Source organism: Westerdykella ornata (genome assembly GCF_010094085.1).
Source record: "Westerdykella ornata strain CBS 379.55 unplaced genomic scaffold EI97scaffold_61, whole genome shotgun sequence".
Classification (NCBI taxonomy): domain Eukaryota; kingdom Fungi; phylum Ascomycota; class Dothideomycetes; order Pleosporales; family Sporormiaceae; genus Westerdykella; species Westerdykella ornata.
Window position 1 is genome coordinate 2,124 of NW_022986911.1, and position 22,224 is coordinate 24,347.

The window sequence follows — 22,224 nt, forward strand, 5'->3', positions numbered from 1 at the left end:
CGCATGGAAATGCTGGATTGAAATTGAAGTCTATGAACGGAGCGCCGACACTGCATACTCTTCGAATCGGACTTAATTCCCGCGACAGCAGATCCAAAATACCCACCGACTTGTTAGTAGCTGAGACACACTCACTGCATATTACAAGGGCTCCAGATGATGAGGTTGCATTGACGCCGGCCACTACGCCTCTGTCAGATGAGAGTCATGCAATTATACCTGTCGAACCTGAGCTTCAATCTTCAGATTTTGAGAAGCTAGGTTATGGTCATGAGAGGGATTCCAACGAAGACATATCTGCCGGAGATGCCGATGACCGATTTTTGGAGAGTTACCGAGCTCGGAAGTCCGAATCGAGGACTTCAGGCTCTACCGACGGGTTGCAACACCAGTCCTTGCAAGCCCCTGCCTATTCTAACGAAGGGGTGGCCCCGTCTAGGGCGGAGATAAGAGAGAGTGTAATCGATCTGGACCTTGCTAAGGTAACGGGAATGGCGCAGCGAGCATCGACTCAACTAGCAGATTCTGAACGAGCCGGTAGCCTAACGACGGACTCAAAGAGAAACAGACAGTTCACGGCACAAGACAACGATTTGATGGTTTATTTGAAAGAAGTAAAGGGCTTAGGGTGGGGGGAAATAATGCAGGAGTTTCCCGATCGAACCAAAGGCGTGCTCAACACCCATTATTGCCGCAAAATCAAAGGGAATAATTGGATGTTAAATCGCTTGACTCTGGAGCTGCCCCCTAAGTATGCTGCTGAAGCTGAGGTATTGTGGCCCGCCTTTCGCAAAAGACTGGGGTTGCAACATTCCCCATCCGCCACGGTCCCGTTAAGACATGAGGGCACACCAAACGATATACAGGATCAAACATTCCTTCCTCAGCCAGCACGTCCTGGAGGACGCCCTCGCAAAGAGGCTACGACCGCGATATCACTATCAAAGACATATCCTTCTGCTGTCTACAACTCAAGCTCTGACTATGACTCAGCGCCTCGTCAAGGACCCGCTCGTCCTCAGCGCAGTGTAGCCTCAGTCGATTATACCTGGCCTCGGCGCCGTCGGCGACCACAGACGGCAGAAGACTTTGACGAGGACATAGTAATTGAAAAAGCGGAAACCCCTGACTTGGAGCATCTACACGGTTCTTTAGCTGTCGAAGATGACGTTGTGCTACCTGTGGATGAACCAATGGACTTGGTGTTTGACCTAGAGGACGCCCGATTAGCCGTAACAGGTGGAATTGTCCCCTATCTTTCATTTTCGCAGCGAAAAGTTATTCAAGACGGCTCTCTGGAAGGGGAGTGGGATCAAATCGCCAGTAGGGGTTGGCAAGGGACCGTCCTGCACGTGGATTTTAGTCGGGAAGAGATGGAGACAGTGGAAGACTCGCTTCAACAGATTGTCGGGGATGCCTGTCAACGGTCTGGCAATATTCGGAAACGACTAAGAAGGACACTGTTCAACCTACCTGAACCGAAGCTCGTGCGGCTTTCCCAAGCTGTACGGCGGAAACTCCAATCAAGAGATGTATCAAGCATAGATGCCTTCATTCAGGATGCCGCGGCCGGCAAGCTGTCTGTTTCTCCTCACATCCAGCGAATTGGGGCTGCACGACCAAAGCGGACTTGGAGTTCGAGTGGCAGGACGTCCACGTCTTCACTGCTTCGTCACCGTGAATTTGGGCTCCAAGCACGCAGAGGCTGGAGCGCTGCTTCAAGGCCATTGAGTTACAGCTTCAGGAATAATGTCTATGACACATTGGGACCTACGCTATCTTACACAGGAGCATCAGGTGACGTAACCACCGTCGCGTGGAGTCCTGACGGACTAAACTTCGCTGCTGGCGCAGTCTGTGTGACTGATCGTGATTCAATGCAGTACAACAGACCAAACAACCTTTTGTACGGCGATGTGGTGAAGCAGACCATACATGAACTTGCAGAACACCGTAGGGAGAGGAAGAGGCCCGAGTCGGGTCCCAATTCCTCAGAGGAGATGCACGTCTCGCAAGATCCTTATCTCTATTATACAGTGTCTTCCGTCGCCTTTTCTGCGGATGGAGACTGGATGTTTGCTGCAGGCTATGATCACACGGTTACAGTGTGGCATACGCGTGACAGAGGGAGCGGTGAGCGATTTCAGCCAAAGCTTTTTAAGGCACTTGAACATAAAGCCAAAGTGGATATTATCGCAGTGAGCCAGCACAACACTCTGGCCACTGCTGCTAATCGATGGGAGAAAGCTATCAAAGTCTGCACAGTCGAGGGCAATTTTTCGCCTACAACATTCTCGTCAACAAAAGGGCATCAGCGACCCGACCTGAAGATTCTACCCACGGCGTTAAAATTTGAACCGACTTATGGTCGCTTGCTACTTGCTGGTTTTGGCGCCAATAGGTCCGAAGACCGACTCGATACCACCGGGGACATATGTCTTTGGGATGTGCAAACGCAGCAAGAAATCATGGTTTATGGCTCCACTGCAAACATCTTTGATGTGGCATGGGCCCCAAACCGTGCCTTGACATCCGTGTTTGCAGTAGGCTGTGTAGCAAGTGGGAATGTGAATAGGGGCACCCGCTCGCTCGTGCGTCTCTATGATGGAAGAGGGTTTGAAAAACGCACCAAGATAATGGAGGCCGAGTGCCCAGCACTCGACATGAACGATGTTGTTTTCTGGTAGGTCAGATCGCACCACTCACCTTCACCAACTAATTGTCTCGCAGTCCATACGACGAAAATCTCATCGCCGCTGGCTGCACGTCGGGTCATACCTACGTATGGGACTTGCGTAAACCAGATCAATGGCTTTACCGACTCCAGCATGGTAAATCGCTGATGCCGCTTGATGAGGGAGTGTCTCGTGAGGTCGTAGATACAGGCGTGCGCTTCCTGTCGTGGGGCGACAACGCCACTCGCCTGTACACTGGCTCCTCTGATGGAGTAGTTAAAGTCTGGGATGTTGCGCGCGCACACCAGGACGTCTTCGTCAGAGATCTTGTAACTCTCAACTCGGGAATCATGAGCGGCGCCTTCAGTCCAGACAACAGCCGGCTACTCCTTGGTGAAGTTGATGGCTCGGTCAATGTGCTAGAGGTTGGGAACAATGACCGCTCTGTAAGAGACATGGAGAAGATGACATATGTCCCATACAAGGAGGACGTCAACGAGGCAGTCCTGGCTGAGCATGGCACAGAACCTGCTGCGCAGCTTCTTGCTAGCGGAGAAATGGTCAACGTTCCCTTTGGAGGTTTCCCCGTCCGCCAAGCTGTCCAGGGCCCCAACTATCGCGGCCCTTTCGATACATCTGCCGATGCATCATATCTCAGGTCACAAGCCAGGAAGTTCCAATTGGGACTTGCAGAAACCTCACAGAGTTGTGACGTTCCTTCTTGCGGCAACACGTCCATCCTGAGAATGACAGCCGAGGAGCGGGGCGATTCAGGACGTAGTGTTGACCGAATTCCCGACGAACTGCGCAAGCTCTGGAGTATAACTGAATCGGAACAGGCTGCTTTCCATGGCAAATCGAAATGCCAGAACCCTGCTTGTGGACGACCAGCTCGACCGAAAGTCGCCTTTGGCAGTGAAGCACAAAAGCAGCTCTGTGAGCGTTGCAGCTTTGGCTGCTTTCGATGTGGGGGACTGTGTAGAATTCTAAACCCTGGAACTGATGACAAAGTTGTTTGTCAGTCTTGCCTGGAGGCTTGGGAAATAGGAGCGTTGGGATATGAGGCTATTGACGATGATGTCCTGGCAGCAACGACTTTGGAGCTTCCTGTACCGCAATTATCTCGTTGGAAGAGAGCCGTGGAGCGGGAAAAGGAACGTGATGAGAGGAAGGGCACGAGCTGGGGGGATGAACTGAATGCTCTAAGCGACTACTATTTTGGGCTCACGGTGCAGGAAGAGGAGGATGACTATTGACAACTGATCTGGGAGGTGGGTGACGGGCTGCTGGCGGAGGTTGGCAAAGCACGTTGAGCCTTACGGTTCTGAGACCAGCTGGTGTTCAAGTGTGAAGGTGAACCAGCGTTGTATATTAGCTGATGCCCACCAGTACCGCAGCATCGCTGCGTTCTGTTCCCGTGGGAAGGTTGAGCAGTTGGCTGGAGTCTTGCGTGCTTCAACGCTTCACGAGGTTGACGGTGTTCGCATTGTCCTATGCAATATGATACCCTTCGGACAGACGTCTCATATTTTCATGTGTTGACATCGGCGATCTCATTCACACATTACGCATCGGTGGCATGGTATAATCACCCCTAATGGCGCGTCTCTGCCAGTTCAGCCTACCTAGCACTGGTACCGATTTTACTAACGAACCAAGATAGATACAGATCGGAGTACATCACTTAATTTATGCGTAGGCCAATAGTCATTCTGGAGTTCGAATGACATCTGGAAAGGACCGAATGGGTCCATACGCGTCGCAATTACACCGAAGCGTCACGCTAATGCGCACAAGAACATTCGAAATCGGTCGGTCGATGCCTCCTACCGTTCTACTTGTTTCTCCTACACGTCTACTGTGTTCGCCTTCTCCATATATCCACCTGGTCTATGTCTTCACTGCAAATTGTGCCCCCTCCCAAGCAGCCCCCTTCCAAACAGCTATAGTGAACCCCTCACGCGATATCCATTAATTGTAATATTGACATCAAAACGTAACTAAGGCCCCACAACATGGCTGCACATCGACGTATCCTTACGAGGAGTGCCGCCAAAATAAGACAAATGTTGTCCACTCTCTTCAAAAAGCGCACTTGTAGTGAGTCTAAAGCCCTCTCCCTCATCTAGCCCGGCATGCTAACAAAGACTACAGATACTCCAGTGCCCAAGACATGCTACGTCTGTCTAGAAGAGAGTTCGAGAGTAGACCTTGTACGCACCTGTCCGTCGCATTTTATCTGCAGGGACTGCGTACCTGCGGCTTTACAAAACCAAATTCCTCTTTCCTGCCATAGCGCATACAGGATCCCGCCAGAGAGATTTCGAGGAGAAGTCGATAAAACACTTATCAAAAAGTATGAGGAAAAATTAGAGGGAAATGACATCCCTGTTCGACTGCGCGTGTATTGCGCTTCACCCCGGTGTTCGAAGCTCCTTGCACGTCATACCCACCGACACACTCAACAAGTACATTTCGCCAAGTGCGATTGCGGCAAGAAGACTTGCCTCACCTGCAAGAGTCTCCTCGGAAAAGTCAACGGTCATATCTGTGTAAGCGATACAGATGCGAACGGTCGACCGATTTGGCTTCCTCAATACACCAGCACTTTCCGCGCAAAACCCTGCCCCAATTGCCGGATTGTTATCGAACACATGGAATGGTGTAACCGCATCATTTGCCCTCATTGCGACCACAGTTGGTGCTTTGTTTGCTTGCGGCCAGAAGCGAGGACTACAGGTGATTATGGGCTGCACGATTGTCCACTTCAAGGCGATCCTGAGTGTGACTATGACGAGGAGGGGTACGAGAAGTCCCCACGAGGCATTCATCGAGACACTGGTCTCCCGAGACCCACCAACACTGTGATGGCAGATTCACATGATCCACCGGAGGTCGGCGTAATTGACGGAGGGGATCGACCATGACCACTACCCCTTTCCACTTCCGACTGAACGCGGCCCCGCACCTCCTCCGTGCTGTAGGTTTCCACGTCCGATCAAGCAGTGAAGGCGCTGCACAGATATAACGGCTCTTGCAATAAGCTTGATAGCGGCTCTGTCTAGGCATACTACTCCTTAATGCAAGAGCCGTGTTGTGGCTTAATCAGATTGCTGGCAATTGGTTTGCGCTGAACACGCAATGAAACCTGGTGAAACCGACAAGCGCACAGTAGTGATCCATTAGACATAGGAGAAAGCAAGTTATGTGATATTAGTAAAGTTGTTTTCGCCTTGTTTTACTTCTCCGTTATTAGTGTATATCTGTCCCTGTAGCATACATCTCCATGTCTCATCTACCCCTATGCTGTAGGACACCCAAGCTGTGGAAAGTTGTGGGTATTCACGGTGGTCGGCGTGCAGACTCCATTGAACACAGTGACGCCCTCAAATTTGGCTTGTGCGCCGCCCTTGTTTGCCGGAAGCTGCTTCTTACTTTCCGCAGCCGCTGTTTTCCTGCAATACATATCGCCACTGCATGCCGCACCCGCGCTGGAGCAACGGGGCAAGCAAGCCGGGAGGAACCTTATCGCCCCGCTGACAGGACATGTGACGGGAATCTGGGAGCATTGCGTAGTGCCTCCGCACACCCCGTTGGCCGGGCATGCAACGATCGAGGTACTACTGATTGATGCCCGGGTCTTGAGGTTGACGAGGTCAGTTGTAGCGTTTATAGCCATATCTTGCGTCTGGACGTTGCCCAAAACCGTGAAGTCGACGACAGGTCCCTGGGCAGTCCGCGGAGGAGGGGATTTTAGAGCAGGGGCGTCGCGTCGTGAGGCATAACCGGTGGAGTCTTCGACACAGAGAGAGGGATCATCCCAGGTTGCAGCAGCGGCGTCGCGCCAAAGCCTGGTCAGGTTGTAGACGTTGTCCAGGGTGTAGTAAATACGGCAGTCGGCGGCTTCGTAGCGGAATTGCAGGGGAATGCGGGCCTCGTCACCTTCACGGATCTGGTCGCGGATATTGAAGCCTGCGTAGTTGATCCACATGCCGCGGTCGTCGCGAGACGGGAGGCTTGCTGCCACTGCCTCATTCTGCAGTACATCTTTGACATTTGTAAAATCGTAGTCGAGACTCTCGGCTGAGTACAGGCGAGCACCACGGTTGCCGCTCGCGGTCTGCATAGGTCCTTTGGCAGGGCGTCCGCCCGCTACGATGGTCTTCACGCCAGCTTGTTGCATAAGCTCTAGGAAGTAGGCGCAAGCGGAAGAACAAAGACCGTCCGTCAAGATCACGATGTTCTCTGGATCCCAAACTTGAGCTGGAACGTCCGTTTCGGCGGAGATCCCGTATCCGAATGGGATCCAGTTTTGGAACGCCGAGGAATCGAAGACCTGGTCACTGAGATTGTAAAGTTGCTTCACAACGAGTCAGTCATTGCCTTCATCCTTTGTGAGGGGCACTTACCGTTCGGGAGAATGCATCGCCATTCTCAGAAAGGGGGCCGTAATATTCCTCCCACGAGCTAAAGTTGTTTCCTGTTTCCGCATTGATTCTGTTCGCGACCCACTCGGAACTGGCGAAGTACCGGTACAGAGGGTCCTCAGCGCCATCATCCCCGGTCTCAAGACTGCTCCACCATTCGGAATATGTGCGGCCCAGAATATTGGCGAGTTCGTGGCTGCGAATCCGGCTTCCTGTCCAAGGCTCCCTTCCATAGAAGAATCTCTTGAAAGTAGAGAGCGCCAGGAACTGCAAGCCGCCCGAGTTCTGTTGTAGATCGATAACAATGCGTGAGATGTTCAGACTCGTTGCATTGCCGATGAACTGATCCACGGCGATGAAAAAGCTGTTTGTATCATTTCCTGTTGCGTAGAAGCTTGGAAGACTGAGCACGCCAGTGGAGATGTCATCGAGGAAATACCCCGTCACTACTCCGCCTCCGGTAATCTCCAGGTCATCCTGGACAATATCTGGGTTGTTTGGGAATGCACCGTGACTCGTAAGGCACCAGTGTTGCTCTGATGCGTTTCCATTTGAGCAGCCATAGTCTGGCGGACTGGTGTCTTCCACTGAATCATCGCCAGTTACACCGTCGCCCGAATCGTCCTCCGGTGTCTCGTCGGGCCACCACTTTGGGTTCTCCTCGTCATAGCTTTCAGGCAAGAACCCAAGCACAAAGTAGTTGTAAAAGTCTCCAGCGGTAGTGAGGGGTCCGGTAGAGTCGATGGCGGCGTACGTAGCAAGCCAATAGGTCTCGATCGAGGAGCCATTAGCAAAGGTGAAGTTCAATTCATTCCCTGGATAGAATGTTGCTGTCCGGAGAACACTGAGGTCGCCGAGAATATCGCGGGACGGGTGCTCCATGAGCGCATTCCAGTCGGCATGAGGCTCCAGATAGCCTTCGGAGTTGAGCTCGGCAAAGGCGGTCAAATACTCCACTACATCCACACCGTTGATCCGAGTCACAGGGGATGGCTTCCATCCTTGGTCTCGACTAGATACGACGTCACCCTGCAGGTAAATGGCGGGCTCTTGTTTTCCATCAGCAGAAGCGGAAACGAGACCATAAGGTGATGTAAAGGCAAAGGGTGCGAGAATTCCTGCGCTTAGGTAGACGTGCGCATCATGGATCCGGTTTATGAGTAACTGCACTTCCGCTTCAAAGGCGTATTGGTTTTTGTATGCGCCTGACGCAACTTTGTCTTGTATGGCCTGCAGTTCCTGGAGCACGTCGACAGGTGGTTGCTGGTAACCCTCTGGGGGATTCTTTAGGTATGCGAGTGTGCTCTGGAATTGAAGTGTTTGGTTAAAATAATTCAAAAATCGCGTAGCTACGGAGTCGATGAAAGGGACGCTTTGCAGGCATTCGAAAACATCGGACGCCCAGAATTGGGTATAGCCTAAACTCACAGTTGTTAGGACAGCGCTGACGTGAATGCGCGAACCGTGACTTTACCTTGTTCATGAGCAACTATAAGATCACCACAAACAGTATTTGCGACATCTGGTGGACCTGGCGGTATTAGCGACGGTATCTGTGGTCTTGACAATGCAACGGTAAACAACGATAGCAATGTAGAAATATAAAAGAACGACATTGCGATTCTTGAATGGCGAACGCAAACAGCAGGCGAGTTGGGGGGCCATACTGATGGTGATAAATACTTCGTATTGTAGGTACAACCACTCATTGAAGCTTGTTTGAGCCCCCTAAGCACATTTCCCTCTTCCGTCCTAGGGCTGATCCCTCTTCCCGTTTCCCTAAGCACATATCCCTCTTCCGTCTGTGGCGCCTGCGTCCCCCTGCTCGGCGACCAAGACACAACGCACTGGGTAGGCTCCGCACCAATCATAGGATCAGGCGAAATGGAAGATGTAAGCAGCCTTTGCAAGGCAATGCCGTGACATGTTGATGTAGCACAGCGGCAATCCCTGCGCATCTAAGTAAGGCTCAAATTCAATTGCATGTTTGAGCCAGAGTCTTAATCTTAATTCTTTGCTGCTCGAATCTCTATCCGGCTGGTGAAGAGCATGGAGCATTTCCCCTAGTTTCGTAACAATTTCCTAGAGAAGCTTTTTGGGTTGTGTAATTGTCCGTCGTCGCGGTTCTCAAGTCTACCTAAGCATCTTGGTCATGAAGTGCTTTTTACGCTAGGTTGAGCCTTCGGTTGTTGCCTGTGCTGGGCGGCTTCTCCCCAGCACTTGTGGGTCATCAGGACCTGTATTTAAAGGCCTGCTGTCTGGGCATCCCTTAGGGGAGAAGCCAGAAAACGGCTGAGTGGGGGCTGAGACCAGTCAGCGTCGCATTACATACCAGCCCAATCCGATCAGGCTCTCACCCCGTGGACGCTAGCCTCTTATGATCATTGATAAGCAAACCCCAAGATTCCGGGAACCTCTCAACACTCTGGTTCCTCAACTGAAGGGCAAATGTAGCCGCAGATATGGCAGACCCATTTGGCTCGAGCCGACCTTTGTGGCATCCCTCTCTCCCCGTCCGTGACCATTATAAACTGCCGCCCGACGTGTTCTATCCACTGCTGGAAGACTTCCTCCAAGATGAGAGATATACCAAGTGGGCCGCAGGCTACAAACCATGGAAGCTACATTGTTTCGGTAGTCCTGGATGTGGGAAGGCAAGTAGCACTGTCTTGTCGGAACACTTGGGGAGACGATAAATTCTAATAGGCCTAGAGACCACGTTTGCAGCCATGGCGGTTGAGAAACTACGGAAAAGATATCAAGGCACAGATGTCCGTCTTGCGTCCATTTTCATACAAGACCCTGTCTTTCATGACCATACCGCGTTCATCGAAGACCTGTTGGCGTGTGTGTACTCGCAGCTTGCTGTGGTGCCTGATCTTGGGAATTATACTCCTACGCTGCCTCACGATTACATTGAAGCCTGTAGCAACGGCTTGCCATTCTTGGATAGGGTCGAAATCATTCGGAGAGAGTTGCATAGCTTACTTCGGGTTAACCAACATAACTTTCTCGTGCTTGACGGTTTCGATAACTTGGACGCTGCGGCACGATTCCTCTTGGACCACGAGCTGAAGCACCTGCGCAATCTATCGTTGCTAGTCACTCGCCGGTTTCCCGCATCTCGAATGCCAAAAGAAGATGTTATATGTGACCACTGTCTGAAAACAGACCTCCTCCTCTACTGGGAATGCCAGGATTGCTCCGAGGATGAAACTCCTCAATACTGCAATGACTGCCACGAAGCATCCGTTCCTTGCCAGAGAGGTCATTCGTTGAATTTTGCAGAGCCTTACAGCCGTGTTGACATGGACATCAGCATGCCTTACATGCGCATCCAATCATATGTGGAAAAAACTTCTGGAACAGCTCTGGATCGGTATATTGAGCGTGAGGTCTGCAATCGATTCGGGCTTACCGAAAACACTGATATATCTGCGCCAGAGTATGTCATCGATGTTGCTGGCTCTATCAGTGAAAAGTCCAGGGGCAATATCAACATAGCTAAGCTTCGCCTCGACGAACTGTACGCCGAAGAGACAGCAGCAGGGAGCACCAAAGTCAGCGACAGACTGCCTCGCAGCATCATAGCCTATTTTGACTCCGAGATTGCACGCTTGGGGGACCAAAGCTCTTCAATGCGTAACCTCGCTTTGGCTGCCATAGCTGCGGTAGCTGAGTACGGGGATGGGAGAGGCATTTCCGTTGAGGAACTCGAGCAACGGACGCGCACAGTAAGGGCCAATCATCCCATTCGTAGTTTGGAGGACATTCTGTGCGCGGCGAATGGTCTACTTGCAATGCAACCATATGATCCTCAGATCTTCGTGGCCTGCTATACACTAGATTTCCTATACTATACCCAGGAAAACTACAACGAGGCCCTTTATAGAGCCAAGGCGAGCGTGGATGGGCCCGCGTTTCCTGAGGACGGCGATGCGACAGGGCTAGAAGAGTTGGAACGGAGCATGGCCGGAATGACCTGTTCGCCAAACATTTCTGGTGGCGCTTTTGGATCGATAAAGCAGGAGAGTGGGGGACTCAGGTCTGGAATTGACAGCGGGTATGGCTCTGCGAGCTCTTCGCGGCAAACCACTACGAACAGCGATTTTCCAACGTTGAGCACCCTGAACCCTGACGGTGTTTCTGGCCGTATTGGCATCGACCTTGAAGCTTCACGCCGCAGCGAGGATGCCAAAGTGCTTGACGGGCCGTCAGATGATGAAAAAGTAGTGGAATATGCGGGATCTCTGAACATCAGGGTATGCCCCTTTTGCGATGAGCAAATCTTGCGCAGCGAAGCACTCCAGGGACCTCACCACATATCGTTCGATTCGCTGAGAGGAAGTGTCCGAAGTCGCTGCGCATTCTGCTCTGACCTGTACCGCGGCATTCTGTCTCCAAGTGGAAAATCTTCTACCGTCCAAGACGACAACAGATGGCCTCAATACTATTGGAATGTCCGTACTACTGGAAGAACAGACAATGGCAAAGCCTTCATGACGGTTATCTTCCGAGCCACTGAGGGCAATAGCCGTACTCAGCAACAACTTAAAGTCAAGACATATCATCTTCTCATCGAGAAAGCAATTGGTAGTATCCCAACTGCAGCAACGTTAGGGCCTTCAACGAATCCCAATATATCTGGCGGAGCCCAACTCAAAAGGTGGATATATACCTGCAATAATTCTCATCCACATTGCTACAAGCACCGCAGCGGTGCGTTCGTTCCCAGCCGTCTTGTGGATCTCCGTAGCGGGGACATGATTCGCGTTGTAGATACACGGGTATCCGGATTACGGACTTCCTATGGAACGTTGTCGCATTCATGGGGTCCCCCGAACTTCCTCATTCTTACTCAACGGAATAAATTCCAGCTCATGGGCCCTGGCGTCCGGATTGATGAACTCTCCATCAATTTCCAGCAAGCCATTGCGGTGGCGAGGTTCATTGGCTTGGACTACATCTGGATTGACAGTTTGTGCATCATTGTAAGCCTCCATTCGACAATACAATCATCCTTCCCGCTAACTTGTGTTTTCAGCAAGGACCTGATGGAACCTTCCGGGAGGACGGGATGCTCATGCACCAGGTTTATCGTTGCAGCTTTTGCAACATAGCCATCGCAGACTCGGCGGATAGCAAGGGTGGCATTTTCCGCGACAGAAATCCCAACGATGTCCTGCCAGCCTCATATGTGTCCGACGGTAAGGGCAAGCTTGACAAAGGAACATGGAGGATACTTAGTGCGGATTTCTGGAAAGAAGAACTGCTGGGTACGAAACTCTACACACGCGGATGGGTCTTCCAAGGTATGTCATGCCTCAATTACTCTGCTGGTGATGGGCGAATAGGTACTAAGAGACTTGGTAGAACGTATGCTCTCACCAAGAATTTTACACTTCGCCGCCAATCAGATCTTCTGGGACTGCAGTACACTTAGCGCCTGTGAGGTCCTGCCCGAGGGGCTTCCGCATTCCCTTGATGGACTCGCATCAACTGATCGCCACTGGCGAGGCCGTATCCAAGCCTCAACTTTGTCGACATCTCTGGAGTCTGGCTCTGAAAATGAAGATCCCGCAGCACTCACAGGATCTAATGATGCTTCGTTGGAGACCTTCTGGCAAACTGCGCTTCAGAACTACACATCCTGCGCCCTAACAAACCAAGGCGATAAGACCGTCGCAGTATGGAGTATCGCAAAAATCGTTCGAGATGTTCTAAAAGAAGAATATGCTGGTGGCATGTGGGAGTTTGCCCTGGAGGAGCAATTAGCCTGGCGTCTGAGGGATAGTGGGACTGCCAATACCAGGATACCGGAGCTGCAGGCTCGAAACCCGAGCTGGACTTGGGCGAGCGTAAAGGGTACAGTTGTTCCTCACGAGAGAGTGGTACCGCCAAGGTGTTACACAGTCACAGGCTTGAATGGTCAGGAAAGTGTCAAGCTGAGAGTGAAAGAATATGCCGACAAAGACAGTGAGCCACAGTTGGCGAGCGGAACATTGGAAATGGCAGGATATATGGGCACGGCGCGCCTGAAGCCGTCACGTTCAGAGTCTAAAGATCATGAACTCGAACTCGTGACACGAGACGGCAGAAAATACAAAGTGGGTGGATTATTCGACGTTCATCTCGACGAGGTTTCCAGCGAGGATGACGGGCCCACTCTGGAAATGGAGTTCATCTTGCTGGCGGCAAGCTGTATATCCGAGTCTGGCATGCCAGTGGACGACAATGACGAAAAGGAGTACGAAGACGAGGACATCAATCAGAGAACATACACCGGAACGGCATTGCTTCTCGTATCGCACAAGGAATATGCTTCACGGCAATACGCAAAGTACCGCGCCCTGCTCAAAGAGGTTGTAGCTCGCTCGCCAAACTACCTCATTCCAGATCCCCCTTATGGAACTGGCAAATCATTGGTTGAGCAAACGGAGGATATAAGAAAGCTTGTTGAAGTACTCACGTCGACTGAGAAGCGGGAGGTTGAGGGGGGTTTGGGTCTTGATAGGTGCTACAGGAGAGCAGGGGTTTTTATATTCCAGGGTATGAAGCGGGATATGTGGAAGTCCATCAAGGCCGGTGGAAGGACTGGAATTCGGCTTGGCTGATAGCTAGGTGCTGTATCCACAGAATCCTTCCCTTGAACGGGTGGGTCTTACCCATATGCTGCTGCACGGGTGTACTTTCCGAGTATATATTAGTGACTGGTGCGTCTCTATAACTGTTATGCGGAACGCTAGTTATCAAGGGGCGCAACGGGGTACTTTCGTAGGTGCATTATATATTGTTGCAGTAGAATAGACGTGAGTGTTTGATCGTACTGTCAGCTTTGACAAACACAAGTCCGAGGAATTGTTTTTGAAACTCTCTAGTCTGCACTCTATATCTAGGGACGTGAAGGATGGTTTTGCGACCGCTCTCGCAGCACAGAGCCTGCTTTGCTTAGAACTGTCTAAGTCAATTGTCAAAGTGCAAAGGAGACATTACTGCCCTGGTATAATAGGGGCCTTTGGTTAGGTTAATGTTTTAAGCAGACAGCCTCTCTCTACCTAAGCCTCAACGTCCCGCTGCACTTCCTCTGTACTGCTGTTTCGTAGTTTTACCGAAACAGCTAGCAGATGCAGCAGTATAACGGCCGTTGCAATTTGCTTTACAGCGGCGCTATCTACGTATAATAAGCTCTAGAATAGTGCTCTACGTAAAGCAGGATTAAGTAGTAGCTGATTAAGTTGCGCGCTGACTTGGTAACATCCCCTCTGGAGGAATGGCAGGGGGACGTTGAGGTAGTAGACATAGATATCTTGAAGCGGTTGAAGGTATGTAGATTTGGTAAGCTGCTGCCTTACATATCAAGGCTTGAAACAAGCTGATTGGTTTTACAGTACACTCACAAGCAAGACTCCGCCTCTGAGGATGCATTGGTCGCTGCCTACTAATCTAATTTAAATGAAATCCTGCCGCGCGCCCAATTCGATTGGAAAAGAGGCGTAGTCGTTGGCCTACACGAGAGGGACGCACTATATATGAGAAATTTCTAGTGCTTTCAGCTACTCGTCTCCCCGCCACGAGTCACTCTCAACGTGCTGGACAAGGTCGACTAGGACGATACATACGATCCCGATCACGAGCTACAGAAGCAGGTAAACTAGTTCTCTATGGCATAGAGCCTACTAATCGGCTCGTAGAATGTGTTCCCTCTTGACAACTACAATCCATTACAGAGGCTGTCCTGAATCATGCGATACTACAGTCACTCGGTTGGTGAAATGCCAGGACGCTGAGAACTCTGGGAACGTTTGTGCGAACCCGACTCAATCTTACGGGGGCAAAACCACGGCTCGCCAACAGTGCCCCAACCATCGGGATGAAGGGTATTCTCAAAGCTAGTTGCTATATCTCGAGCCTCCACTATATAGCAGTGGGTGGGCGGGGGTTGTGATCTGTCGCCTGGAGAAAGCTGTTGATGGTCGCATTTACTGGCTGAACCGAGGCAAGTTTAGAAAATGGCTTGCAGGATGAGATTGAACCCCCAACAAACACACTTACATGGAGGGTTTTGCGGCCGAATAGTCAGACACTCCTTGATATCTCTGAATGAACATGATCACCCTTAGCCGATTGATGAGTCTCCATCTTGCTCGCCCTAGCTTGGTAGATCCCAGAGCTACAGGAACAAGAGACTACGCGGTAGAGATTCGGGAATCTCCATGCGGATCCAATTTGTCCACAAGGTCACGGATCAGCTCTGCGGAGCGGGCCTCTTGTCGCCAGCATAACTCGATAATCCTTCGGCAGGGTACGCCCGCCAGATCCGGGAATTCTCCATTTAGATATCTTTTCTCTACCTCACCGTCCGGCAGGTCGTCGAACGGCGCCTTCCCCATTACAATGTAATAGATAGTCGAGCCAAGGGCAAATAAGTCCTCTTCAACTGATGGCGGCTTCCCCGGTTTCCAATCGGGATCTGGTGCCATGTATCTTGCTCCAGGGCATACCATCGCCCGAGATCCATCGAGGGAGGAACCGCTGAAGTCGGCAATCTTGAGGCTTAAATCTGCGTCTAGTAAGAGGTTGTGGGGCCCGACATCGCAGTGGATTATGCCCGCGGAATGCAGGAGGTGCAGCCCTTCGGCTGCTTGCGCTATCCAACAGAGTCGTTGTTCCGGCGAGATCTCCTCGTGGTGAGATTTCAAGTACTCCTCGAGCGTGCCATTGGGCATATACTCCAGTGTCAAAGTATGGGCCTCCGGGTCCCAACCCTTCAGCTTCACCAGCCGAGGATGTTCCCCCAGTCTCTGATATATCTGCGCCTCGATCGCGATTTCCCTCCGGCAGTCTTCCTCTCGAATGTCACCAGCCCAGGGAGTTTTGATGATGTCGCCTGATGGCAATCGCTCCACTAATGATGTCGTTCCGCCGGCTATAAATTCGCCTTTCCCGTCGATGATAAACAAGTCGTCGGGAAGTTGGAGTGCAGTATTGGCCGTGTTCTTTTCGGGATTCATGTCTGCCGACACTGGTAGCTTTGAAATGGTGTCTGGGTTCCCGCCTATCGGCCTGGCAGTCGAGAGCTCGTTCAGCATGGGGTTAAGAGCCGGGGCTTCCTTACCGACCGAATCTTCTTTTGTCTCAGAAGACGGAAACCCATCCATGGAGTGTGGCAATTAAGGACACCGGTCGGTTTGAAGACTGTCGCTGAATGTGATGTGTGCTAGGTCGTGATAGATGGCTTCGGCGTAAAGTCCCGAAAAGTTATGTAACAATTCCAAAACTCTCTATATCAACAACTAGCTTGACTGGCAAGGGATCACCTCGATGATGATAGGGCAGATAAGGTGGGGATAGTTGAAATCGAAGGCAGACGGCGCGAGATTTGTTGTAAACCAAATCCGAAGTGGTCTGTGCCGTGTCGACAGGGGTCTGTGGGTATGCCATGACTAAGCATGGCACAATTGCAAGGAGAGACCAAATAATAGCATTATTTCTAATGAGATAAGCATTAATATAAAAATGTGCCATAGTTGTTTCCCAACGAGCTTGCTAAACCTGCAGCTGTGTGATTTTTAGGGGCTTCTTGCGCGAACCTACAACAATCTGTAAACGACTTTACGCTAGGAGGAAAGCTTCATCACGAGACTCTTACCTATGCCCTTATAGACTTTCGAATATACAGCTAGGGATTAGATGGTGCCTGAGGAACAGTTTCACGATTGCGATAAGTTTAAGGTGAACACCCTGAAGTGTAAACAGTACAAAGTGCCCTCCAACTCGATAGTGCGTAGCGAACCCTGGGAACAGTAGAATATTCTAAATTGACAGGCTACTGTGACGGCTGACTACTGTGTTGAATGCATATATCAACAGGTTGACTTCATTAGGCCACGTAGTCATGTCAAACTCTAATTGCTGGCGATTTGATACTAATAGCGACCGTGACGATCATGTAGGGTCACGCTATATAGAGTAGTGCGCGATCTCGGTGCTATGGAAGACCGTGACTGAACACGGTTGTGAATGTCGAATTGAAACAATAATTAGAGACGGTGCTCTCCTGTACATCCACCACCTACATTATGCCTATGCCGACGTGTGACTGGGGGCTCAGTAGCCCGCACTATAAGAGAACTTAATCAATTTGCCAGGAAATACCTGGTTCAAATAACTAGTACTTACCTTCTAACAACGCACTGTCGCACGCGCAAATCTCCAACAAGCTTGTTTTCTCTGCAGGAACAACTATTCAATTGCCTGAGACGTTGCATTGGCGAATTTATCTAGACTTTCAAATGTGTATACAGTACTATTTTACTCTGAATTGCGGTCATAGACGCAGTACATGGAGGCAACCTTGCCAGGATCAGCGAACTCGGCTTTGCAGATTTCGATGGGTGAGCGAGGGAAGGTTGAGAGAGATCTGCCCTCGATGCCGTAGCAGCGGTGTAGCCTCTGACTCTGGATATGAGACGCAGGATGATTGGAGTTGGTGACGGCGTGCGAGAGTATATCTACAGCAAGAAATATCAGTAGCTTACTGCGCTGTGCAGTTAGTCATAGGCCATCCTACATGATGTTGTCGCCGGTTCATGGGGTTTGCACGGCACTGCTTGGTAAAGAGGAGCGCGTGACGCATTCATTGCTGGTATATCTCATCTTCACGATAGACCTCTTTCCACGAGCCTTTGTCCTCATGGACCCTAATGACGCAGCAAAGACAGGGCAAGCTTGCTCACTCTGTACCATGCTTCACACTCACGGTGTCTGAACATTCCATGCAGGAGTCAACGTACACGAGTCACAAGGAGTTTCTTCAACCCCACTGTCACCAACAAATAATATAAAAGCAGACACAGTTTCCTGCATTTATTTCCGCACTATTATGTTTACCGACGCACCAGCCTTTGTCAACATCAACATTATCGATCAGATTTAGTCCAACGCCTTAGTAGTTCTCCGTCAGACACAATGTGCACGATCTATTATATCGAGTTCACCTGTGACTGCAAACGAGCCCAGATGAAGGTCGAATGCGAGAGAGGGAGGAATTGCGGGACGATTACGTGGGTGCTTGATGGGTATGTAAGGAAGCATTGCAGGAATTGTCTTCCAGGGATCGGGGTATAGAAATGAAAGTATTCGACAATCGAACTGGAAGCAAAGGACGGCCCACCAGGACTCTGAAAATAATGGACGGAGGTCGATTCCCAAATGTTGTTTTCTAATGAATCGAAGTCATGGGAGTCCGTAACCAATTGGTTTTCGTAGGGTTGAAGCTGAAACTTTTTGTTGCTAAAGTCTAAATGGAGAGTCTCATCGCACGAGATCCTCTATAATTTTGCGCGCTTCTCACTAACACTTTCGGCGACCTCCTTAAAAACTTCGTAGCAATTCACCTCGGCGTCGAAGGCCAAGAGCCAAGCCTCTCGTGTCAAATGTATCGCTTCTGGATTGTGCTTGACGGTGTCCCAATCTGCTTTGTGCCATTTCTCCCTCGTCTTCACGCCGGTGGCTTGGGCTTTATGTACCCTCTCATACCGGATCTTCTCATAAGCCCTCACTGCCAGCGGGATGTTGTCCTTGCCCGCCAACTCCAAGCAGGCGGCTAACACAACACCATCTTCGATTGATTGACTTGCGCCTTGAATTGATGTGGGCAGGAAAGGATGCGCCGCATCTCCTATTAGAACAATGCGCTCCTTTGGGGACTTGAACGTTGGCAAAGGATCCCGGTAGACGAGTTTGTGGTCGATGAGTCGTCCGTGTTGTGGCGTTGCCTTGACAATCTCTTGAACGATCGGTGCCCATCCTTCCACATATTTGAGACAATCCTCAACCTTGCCTGGAAACTGCCAGCTTTCTTCAATGTTGCCATCATCGACGTGTGTGAACACCCAGTTGAAGTCTTTACCATTCTTCAGCGAGGAAGCCAGAAAATGCAGATCGGGGCCAATCCATCCGCAGTGCGAATCACCCTCTACGAGGTGCTTCAACTTTTCGTTCTTCGCAATGACCTCGCCGGGAAACCAAGATCGGTAAACCGCGTACCCCGAGCTCTTAGGCTTATCATCGAAGCCCAAAACAATCTTTCTGCCTCGCGAACGTACACCTTCGGCGGCTATAACGATATCGGCTGTCATCTTGTTGCCATTCACTACAACACCGGCAAGGTTGTCATCCTCGAAATAATCTGTCACTCTTTGACCCAGTCGAATGTCGATCCCTCTGTCCTTGGCATGCTGATAGATGATACTATAGAGCTCTCCACGATGCCCGTTGATCCTTGGACCCCACGACTTCTCTTTTGCGAACGACTGCCTCGTGATAAACTCGCCTTTCCAGTGATACAAGTCCAGCCAAGATGTCTGACGGGCCACCTTCTGCATGGCTTCGATGACGCCGGGCCATCGTTCGAAGTGCCGCGCTCCATTCGGATCGAAGCTGATAATATCACCAAACCGAGTGATTTCCTCTATATTCGCATGTTTCTCGAGGATGATGGGGGTATGGCCTTTCCGGTCGCATTCGATGGCTGCTGCCACGCCTGCAAAACCGGCGCCGACGATGATGACTTTGATGCCAGTCGGTGGGCGGCGAGGGAACTCAGGCATCTTGTAGGGTCTTCTGTTTCAGATAGAAAAATCAGGTATCTCTGTTGACTCGTAGTCTGTTCAGCTTTGTGGTCTTTGGGTTGTACAAACCGTGGCACAGTGTTGACCTACATTTATCAGCTGCATTAAGCTCGGCTAACTTTGGGAAGGAACAGGCCCCACATCCCCTTGCGGAAGGTCCTCTGCCCCACGAACAGAACCACCTGGGCAGTTGGTGCTTACCACTTCGTGATGCTTCCATTCTTGTTGACTCGAGGGCAACAAGATGTGCTTAGACTGATCTAGGAAACCAACCACGTCAGTTCTTTCACGGAAGGACACATCGAGATTTGAGGATTCTCGCGGCGCAGAACAAACAACGCTCTACACGGATATGTTGCATACTGTAGCACACCAGACACAGTAGCGTTATTTCTCGTCAATGCTATTGTGCATGAGAAATAAGCAGCACGGGATGACACAGGGACGTCCCTCTGTATACATAGTAGTTTTGCCCTATGCGAGAAATAATGTCTATGCTCGCGTGAGATGCATGTGCCATGTGTAAACTTGGTATATTGTGATGCCAGGCATCTCCCTCTCGTGGGAGCAATATCATGGCAAGTTGCGGCAGTCTACATAAACAGGAAGCAAAGACAATGTCGCTCTAGTTGTCTTCTGTCTACAACCCTAACCCAGGTTGGAACACTTAGGTGAATGTAGGCGTTCTCAGGATTACGCTGATCATGACGATAAATTTTCCAACTTCACATTCACCATCTTTCACCAGCGCGATCTTTTTCAAACATCTATTGTGTGCAAAAAAGTGACATCTACAGGCTTATAAGTCGAACTGATTCCGAAATATGCGGATATATTAAGTGCACTACAAGTAGGTTTTGCAGGAGCGCCTTGTCTGCCCACTGCTCACAGTCGCAGATAGAAGAATCACTGACTAGCATTGTCCTTTTACAATATATAATAACAATGTTCGAGTAAAATGTAGACCAAAGAGCTTTTATAGAGGATAATATTTGATCTGGAATAACCACTACTATACGTCATTGAGGTCAATAGACACCCACCGTTGCCGCTATTGTGTTTCACTCCGGACACTGTAGTGACTGATACACAATAGAATCAACGCTCGCTATTGTAGTCAAGCGATAATAGAAAGGCACTGGCACGTTCTACATAAGTACTCTCCTCTGCTGCTTTGCCCATCAAATCTTTTCGTCTCCTCTCCAGCTCTTGCCTCGTGGACACATACAGAAGATTCATCAGACATTGCGACCTGCACCCGCATCGTTTCCAGTACTATAACTACCTGTCCATATACCACGTCCCGTTTTTGCAAACACCTTCGCCTTCCTATCTCCGTTGGGCCTTCTTGTACTCTTTTTCCTCCAACCAACTTCACACAAAAGACACCTTCGAGATGGCGTCCGCGACATATTTCCTTGAACTCCGCGACGTTGCTTCCGAGCTGAAGGGCAAGACGCCCATTGAGCAAGCCTGAATCCTCCAATACGAGCAATACATCCGCAAGAAAGCCCACGACGAATGGCTTGAGGGGAAAATGCGAGAAGCGTACCTGGAGCAACAACGCCGAACTCCGGGAACATAGCTTTGGGCGATGGAGCAGCAGTACCACTCCCGGAACAAGCCCTCCACCACCTCCTCCTTCCTTCCGACCCCTCCACCCTCTCCTCCATACTTTTCTCCTCCTCCACCGACGATGAGCCCGTTGCAGATGCACGTGGCCAAGCTGGAGACCCTCCAGCCATATATGAACCACTTCCTCAACATGGCCTACCATGGCTACAATACCAAGGACGAACCCTCCTTCCTCTCCGCATGCACATCCATCTCCACCATACTCTTCGAAGAGGGGGCCGGCCATGCCCTCCAATCCGTATGCGAATTCCTCACCACCTCCAACCAGGACCTCAACCAGATCACCAATCCGGGCGGTCTTGGGTGGGACTGGGCCATCTACCGCTGGCTGCTCTGCTTCTTGGTGAACCAGGGGCAAAGCCTGCCTGGGGAACTGGCAAGGCTCCGGGAGGCTTTGGGACAGCTTGCTGTCTCCATGGGGAATCCCCTCGAAAGCATTCTCGCTGCTGCCGAGATGCTGGCTGCGAGTGAGAGGCCAGTGGAAAGCGCCCCGGTGCCTCGGGAGTGCAATATTGGGAAGCCGCTGGAGGTGCAGGCTGGACCTGTGCCACTGGTGGTGGACCATGAGCCTCCTAGGGTACCGGTGGCTGCTGCCCACGTAGACAGTGTTCCGTCGTTGGAAGCATCTGGGGAGAAGTGCTCCGGTTCCTCCAAGGGATCAGAAGACGGCGGCCCAGGGTGGGTAGACAAGCTGAGCAAGGAGGAGCTTGAGCGGGTAGAGGAGGAGATGAAGGAGGCTGCGGCCAGACTGGATGAGATTCCGTTCGATCCAGAATTCGACGCCTAGATGGCGGGAGTGAATACTTGGGTTGAGGGTCGGGGAGGGGGTGGAAGGGGCAGTGGAAGTTGGTAGCG

The 22,224-nt window shown here is 50.9% G+C and overlaps 8 protein-coding genes across 8 annotated transcripts; 5 read left to right on the top strand and 3 right to left on the bottom strand.

The window, feature by feature from the left end:
• Positions 1–491: 491 nt before the first annotated feature.
• Positions 492–3,931, top strand: EI97DRAFT_388001 (WD40 repeat-like protein; the record flags this gene model as incomplete). Its single annotated transcript, XM_033796156.1, has 2 exons — positions 492–2,683; positions 2,731–3,931. 2 exons carry the CDS (start codon positions 492–494, stop codon positions 3,929–3,931), a joined length of 3,393 nt encoding a protein of 1,130 aa, XP_033648920.1.
• A 759-nt stretch (positions 3,932–4,690) lies between these two features.
• EI97DRAFT_446650 (uncharacterized protein) lies at positions 4,691–5,602 on the top strand (the record flags this gene model as incomplete). The annotated part of the gene is made up of 2 exons (XM_033800044.1): positions 4,691–4,775; positions 4,830–5,602. The coding sequence occupies 2 exons, from the start codon at positions 4,691–4,693 to the stop codon at positions 5,600–5,602; spliced, it is 858 nt and encodes a 285-aa protein (XP_033648921.1).
• Positions 5,603–5,976: 374 nt separating this feature from the next.
• Positions 5,977–8,718, bottom strand: EI97DRAFT_462876 (uncharacterized protein; the record flags this gene model as incomplete). The annotated part of the gene is made up of 3 exons (XM_033801313.1): positions 5,977–7,035; positions 7,085–8,520; positions 8,577–8,718. The coding sequence occupies 3 exons, from the start codon at positions 8,716–8,718 to the stop codon at positions 5,977–5,979; spliced, it is 2,637 nt and encodes an 878-aa protein (XP_033648922.1).
• Positions 8,719–9,389: 671 nt separating this feature from the next.
• EI97DRAFT_408268 (HET-domain-containing protein) lies at positions 9,390–13,955 on the top strand. The gene is made up of 4 exons (XM_033796639.1): positions 9,390–9,756; positions 9,817–12,093; positions 12,147–12,414; positions 12,476–13,955. Exons 1-4 carry the CDS (start codon positions 9,565–9,567, stop codon positions 13,714–13,716), a joined length of 3,978 nt encoding a protein of 1,325 aa, XP_033648923.1. The 5' UTR covers positions 9,390–9,564; the 3' UTR covers positions 13,717–13,955.
• Positions 13,956–14,660: 705 nt separating this feature from the next.
• Positions 14,661–15,141, top strand: EI97DRAFT_284617 (uncharacterized protein). Its single transcript, XM_033794393.1, has one exon. The coding sequence runs from the start codon at positions 14,795–14,797 to the stop codon at positions 14,993–14,995; it is 201 nt and encodes a 66-aa protein (XP_033648924.1). The 5' UTR covers positions 14,661–14,794; the 3' UTR covers positions 14,996–15,141.
• Positions 15,142–15,288: 147 nt separating this feature from the next.
• EI97DRAFT_388018 (kinase-like protein) lies at positions 15,289–16,113 on the bottom strand (the record flags this gene model as incomplete). Its single annotated transcript, XM_033796157.1, has 1 exon — positions 15,289–16,113. One exon carries the CDS (start codon positions 16,111–16,113, stop codon positions 15,289–15,291), a length of 825 nt encoding a protein of 274 aa, XP_033648925.1.
• A 1,848-nt stretch (positions 16,114–17,961) lies between these two features.
• EI97DRAFT_437905 (FAD/NAD(P)-binding domain-containing protein) lies at positions 17,962–19,797 on the bottom strand. Its single transcript, XM_033799434.1, has one exon. It carries the CDS (start codon positions 19,711–19,713, stop codon positions 18,433–18,435), a length of 1,281 nt encoding a protein of 426 aa, XP_033648926.1. The 5' UTR covers positions 19,714–19,797; the 3' UTR covers positions 17,962–18,432.
• Positions 19,798–21,328: 1,531 nt separating this feature from the next.
• EI97DRAFT_446655 (uncharacterized protein) lies at positions 21,329–22,156 on the top strand (the record flags this gene model as incomplete). Its single annotated transcript, XM_033800045.1, has 1 exon — positions 21,329–22,156. One exon carries the CDS (start codon positions 21,329–21,331, stop codon positions 22,154–22,156), a length of 828 nt encoding a protein of 275 aa, XP_033648927.1.
• Positions 22,157–22,224: the final 68 nt, after the last annotated feature.